General features: G+C 37.8%; 1 protein-coding gene across 1 annotated transcript; it reads left to right on the top strand.

Annotated features, from left to right (window-relative positions):
• Positions 1-2,939: 2,939 nt before the first annotated feature.
• Positions 2,940-5,654, top strand: LOC122031385. The gene is made up of 3 exons (XM_042590502.1): positions 2,940-5,305; positions 5,394-5,499; positions 5,577-5,654. Exons 1-3 carry the CDS (start codon positions 2,940-2,942, stop codon positions 5,652-5,654), a joined length of 2,550 nt encoding a protein of 849 aa, XP_042446436.1.
• The last annotated feature ends 407 nt before the right edge of the window (positions 5,655-6,061 follow it).

Genomic DNA, 6,061 nt, shown 5'->3' with positions numbered 1-6,061 from the left:
CTTATACTAATAAAGAGGATTTATACATGAATTTCTACAAGAAATAAGTTGAATTCATATTATATGATCAAGTATGTATACAAGGTGATATAGCCAAAACAACTCACAAACATTATCCTCTTCTATAATTTAGTTATGGGTGTATATCACATCATGTGAATATCACATACATTTTCTGTTGGTCCCTTGCGGTCGATAAGAGGGGGTGAATTGCTCTGCATAAATAAACACAAACCTTTCTCGATCTTTATAGCTTGGTTAAAATAACACTTGTACAAAAGGAACTAATTAAAAGAGAAAGATGAGGCATAGAGAGGTTTACTTGGTTTGCAATAAGGGGATTGCTAATCTAAGATGTTGAAGGTTCACTATCTAATCTCCTTCAGGCGAAGGAGCCTCTTATAGCAGTTAAAGCACTCAGTTACAAAACCAAATAGAAAGAGAGTTGTTTACAAGTGTTCTGTTTAGCTACTAGGATCAAGGTTATATTTATAGCCCTGATTGGGACGTTTGGAAGGGTTCCAAGCGCATGGACGTGGATAGAATTTTATCCGCATCGTACTAGATCACAATAGGTGGCTTTACGATAAACTTTCTGGTTTGAGAGCCTGTAAGGGTTCTAGGCACCCGGACAGTGTCGATATGACCCCCCCCCCTCCAAGGGGCGAGGTGTCCTGGGGGCGCCTAGGGGATCTAGGCGCTCGAACTAGGTCCCGGCGCTCGGACCATCCGGGTGCCTAGACTTGGTCCAGGTGCCCCCGGGCAGTCAACCTTTTATTGGTTATTCGGTTTCTCCCCGATCCGACTCTGTTCGCTTAAGTGATTTCGACCATCCGAAACAGGGCTCATCCGAACCCATTTTTCGGCCTTCTCGAGCAACCTTCTGCCTCATCCCTCGAACGCACCAAGCCCGTCGACTCTCTCCCATGTCATCCTTCTTATTAGCTGCATCTTTTGTTCAGCCTCCTAAATTCCTGTACACTTAGACACAGGGTATCAAAACATAACATGACCTAACTTTGACTTGGTTGATCACATCAAAACTATCACGGGGTACTTATATTTTTCTCTTCTACTTATGAAGTATTAACTCTCATATTGGTTCGTTCATATTTATGTTAATATGACTTTTGCCCTACTAATGGAAATAATCATCCCTATCGATGCTATTGACCACACTAAATGCGAAGTAGTATGTTCCGCAACATCCTAATTAATGTCTATATTGCATCCAATTGTAATCGATATTTTATAAACTGTACTATAATTGTGTACATATATAATTTATTTTGGTTAAATTGTACCTAATAAAGTGGATTATATACCTTATACTATATTTATACATGAATTTTGATATTTTGTGGATTTATATGTACCTTATACTAATAAAGTGGATTTATATATGAATTTCTACAAGAAATAAGTCGAATCCATATTATATTATCATGTATGTACACAAGGTGATGTAGCCAAAACAACTCACAAACATTATCCTCTTCTAGAATTTGGTTATGGGTGTATATCACACACTATGTGAAAAATGACTTTTTACTTCGCCACAATTTACTTCGTCAATTTAAATATATGAAGTAAAAGTGTATAAGTAACTTCGCTGCAAAAATCGACGAAGTATATACAAATATAGACTTCGCAGATTTAAAAACACGGGCTTCGCTTTAAACTGAAATAAGCTATTACTTCGGAAATTTGTTAAATACCGAAGTAGTAACGTCGTGAATACATTTTTTAGTGTTTACTCCAAAGTAATAGTACAAGAGTTAACTTTTATTTTTACAAAGAGACTCTGACCACTTTTATTTCCCCCCACTTCCTTTCATTTTCTTGGGTTAGGGCTTCCGATGCTCCTCTTCCGAAATTGAGTTGTTGGACCTCCTCTTCCTTCCCCTTCATTTCAGTCCTCTCCGTTCCCCCTCGTTAGGGCTTCCGATTTGGAGTCTTAGGCAACAGAGATGAAGGTTTGCAGCAGTCAGCCAAAAATAAGGTTTGGCAACTTGAACTTTCTTACGCAGGGTTTAGGTTGCAAGTGTTTGAGATATACCGTATGTTTTCAATTTGGCAGAGCTGGCGGAAGGTTGAGGTCCAGGTTTCTTTCCTTCAATTTCTTTTTCTTATTCTTCTTCTTTTTCTCCTCCCTTATTTTGTAAAATCATGTTTTAGACGGTCTCCAATTTGTTGTAGGTTTGGTGCTATTCTTCCAACAAAGACAAGTGTTTGGAAATTTTTTTTGCTTTTTTTTTCAGTCTCTATGTTTACGAGGTCATTACCTAAAGGGCTGATTCATGATGCTTTCTTGGAGTAGATACTTCTATTTTCGGTTGTTCTTTATTTGGTTTGTTGTTGTGGATCGTGTATTGTGGGATTGATTTCTGTTGTGAAAGTTTATACCAATTAAAATTGTTAGTTTTTGATGTAGAAGAATGCATTTCAGCTGCACAAATATAGATTTTTATTAAGCACTGACTATACTTCATGAGATTTATGAGTCATCCCATGCTTTCGTTCTTTATATATCCACATATTGTACAAAATACGCATTATTTTTCTTCATGATGAGTAGAAAATATTGACAGCTGTTGGAATGAGTATAAAATACGGAACTGTGCTCGATATGAATTTGACTACCTTTTTACAGTCTTACTCTAACTTTTGCTTAACATATATGTAGTATCTTCAGGTTTTGATCAAAGAACACATTGAGCTAGCGGTAAATAATTTTAGCACGATAATTCTGAAGAAGTTTCTTGGGATTCTGTTGTACTATAATGGATAAATCCTGGATTTACTTAGATAGGAGGTCCAAAGAGTATGAGGAGGGTGTGGAACAATTCATTAGAAGTTGTTTGCAGAATCCACATATCGACCCCAATTTAATTCATTATCCTTGTTGCAAATGTATGAATCTTAAAAAGGGAGCGGTTATGTGGATTCGGGAGCATCTTTACTTCAATGGTTTCAGTAAAAATTATTTGAATTGGATTTGGCATGGCGAGGCTGCGGAGAAGGATAGATTAAATTCGAGTGTCAACCAAGAGCCAACTGATAATTGTCATGATGATTTTGAAACTGTTAATTTGTGTGAGGCAGCGTATGATAACCATACAGAAAATCCAGAAGCATTTATGAAGTTTTTGGAGGAAGCAGAGAAGCCACTGTATAAGGGATGCAAACGTTACACAAAGTTGAGTGCACTTGTAAAACTATACAATACCAAAGCAAGGCATGGGATGAGTGATGCTCTATTTTCAGATCTACTAGCAGATTTTGGGGACATGCTGCCAGATAACCACAATCTGCCATCGTCAATTTATGAAGCAAAGAAGACGTTGAGTTGTTTGGCTTTGAGTCATGAAAAGATTCATGCTTGTTCCAATGATTGCATCCTTTATAGGAAACAATATAAAGACTGCGTAAGCTGCCCGAAATGTGGCTTATCAAGATGGAAGCTAACCAAGAAAAATGTTGAGAAGAAAGGTGTTCCTGCCAAAGTGGTTTGGTATTTCCCTCCCATACCAAGATTTAAGCGCATGTTTAAATCTTTAGAAACTTCCAGAAATTTAACATGGCATGCAGATAGCACAAGAGTTGTTGGTCAGTTACGCCATCCAGTTGATTCACCGTCATGGAAATTGGTGGATCATATGTGGCCCGACTTTGGAAGTGAGGCAAGAAATATTCGCCTGGCACTTGCAGCCGATGGAATTAATCCTCACAGCAATCTTAGTAGTCGCTACAGTTGCTGGCCAATCATGCTGGCCACATATAATTTGCCTCCAGACATGTGCATGAAAAGGAAATTCATCATGCTAACGATGCTCATTTCAGGGCTGAAACAGCCTGGAAACGATATCGACGTCTACCTTGAGGTTCTGGTTGATGATTTGCAACTGTTGTGGGAAGGAGTTGATGGAGTTTATGATGCTTATCGAAGGGAGGTTTTCACTCTTAAAGCAGTTCTTTTATGGACCATCAACGACTTTCCTGCATATGGTAACCTTAGTGGATGTACTACACATGGTTATTACGCATGCCCAATATGTGGTGAGGATACTTATGCAAAGCACTTACAAAATGGGAAGAAAATGTCATTTGCTGGGCATAGACGATTCCTACCACGATTTCATCCATATCGGAGGCAAATAAAGGAGTTTAATGGCATGGAGGAACTTGGTGAAGCAGGTAGGCCATTATCTGGAATTAAGTTGTTTGATAAGCTTTCAGACATAACATGTGAGTTTGGAAAGAAAACAAGTGTGAAGGGGAAAATAAGGAAACAAGCAAAGGAGAATATTGTGGAAGACATTGAAGAAGAAAAGTATGTTAGAGCTACAAATTTCAGTAAATGTTGGAAGAAGAAGTCAATTTTTTTCAATCTTCCATACTGGAAATACCTACATGTTAGGCATTGTCTCGATGTTATGCATATTGAGAAAAACATTTTCGAGTCTCTGATTAATACTTTGATGAACATCAAGGGAAAAACCAAGGACAATGTGGCAGCTAGGTTGGACATGGTTCAGATGGGAATTAGGCCTCAATTGGCTCCTAAAATTGGTGAGAAAAGAACATATCTACCTCCTGCAGCATGCTCATTCACAAAAAATGAGAGATTACAAGTATGTAGGTCATTAATGGATATAAAAGTTCCAGAAGGTTTCTCATCAAACATGAAGAATCTTGTCTGCATGGATGAGATGAAGCTGAGTAGCTTGAAATCACATGATTCTCATGTTATAATGCAGCACTTCTTGCCAATAATCATACGTAATTCTCTGCCAAAATATGTTAGATATGCTGTCATAAGATTATACTTCTTCTTCAAAGATATTTGTTGCAAGATTATCGATGTAGCCAAGTTAGATAAGCTGCAATCTGACTTGATCGTTACACTTTTCTTATTGGAGCAGTATTTCTCCCCTTCTTTCTTCGATATCATGCTCCACTTAACAGTTCATCTTGTTCGTGAAGTCCAATTATGTGGACCAGTCTACTTCAGATGGATGTACCCATTTGAAAGATGCATGAAGGTGTTGAAAAGTTACGTAGGCAGTCGAAAATATCCGGAAGGTTGCATTGTTCGGAGATATGCAGCAGAAGAAGCAATTGAATTTTGTTCAGAATATCTCAATGACCTTGATCCTGTTGGGGTCCCTAAATCACGTGATCCAAACGCAAGCATTCCTGGATTCTCAGCAAGCAATTCATCAATCATCGTCCAACAAATTGATCTCCAACAAGCACACTTGACTGTTCTAGAAAATACAGAAGAAATATCTCCATACATTATGTAAGTGTACTGCATAACTAATAATTATATGTACTTGGCAGTCCATATGTATTCATGAAAATAAAACTTTAAAACTTTACTTCTTCAGTGAACACAAATCCTTCTTGAAGATAATGTTTCCCAAGAAACAGAAAGATGCAAGGTGGATACAAGATGCTCATAATAAGAGGTTCATTGACTGGTTTCGTGCAAAGGTGATGTAGAAGATGCTAACATACAATATTTGTTAATCATTATTTTGATCACACTAATTAATAGGAATGCATGTCAGGTGGCTGCTGAAATCGATAGTTGCAATGGTGGAATGACATCATCATTTAGATGGCTGGCCCATGGACTACGTGTGTGAGTCTTAAAGTGTGATAGCTATGTCATAAATGGCAATTTATACCAAACAAAAGAGCGGGATGATGAGAAAGTTTGTCAAAACAGTGGTGTTTCTCTACTTGCCAACACGATGCTTGTTTGTAGTGCCAAAGATAAGAATCTCGTGTTAGAGAATGTGACTTTTTATGGAGTTATTGAAGAAATATGGGAACTAGACTATCATCAATTTCAAGTTCCTCTTTTCAAGTGCGCATGGGTATCAAATGACAAAGGAATACAATACAATGATGAATGTGGCTTCACCTTAGTTAATCTGAACAAACGAGGCCACCAGAAGGATGAATTTGTGCTTGCAAGTCAAGTTAGACAAGTATTTTATGTTGCTGACCCACTGAACAAAGGGTGGTCAATAGTGCTTCCAGTTCCAAA

The sequence above is a fragment of the Zingiber officinale genome, chromosome 11A (assembly GCF_018446385.1).
Source record: "Zingiber officinale cultivar Zhangliang chromosome 11A, Zo_v1.1, whole genome shotgun sequence".
Lineage (NCBI taxonomy): Eukaryota > Viridiplantae > Streptophyta > Magnoliopsida > Zingiberales > Zingiberaceae > Zingiber > Zingiber officinale.
This window is presented reverse-complemented; position numbering and strand designations above follow the sequence as displayed.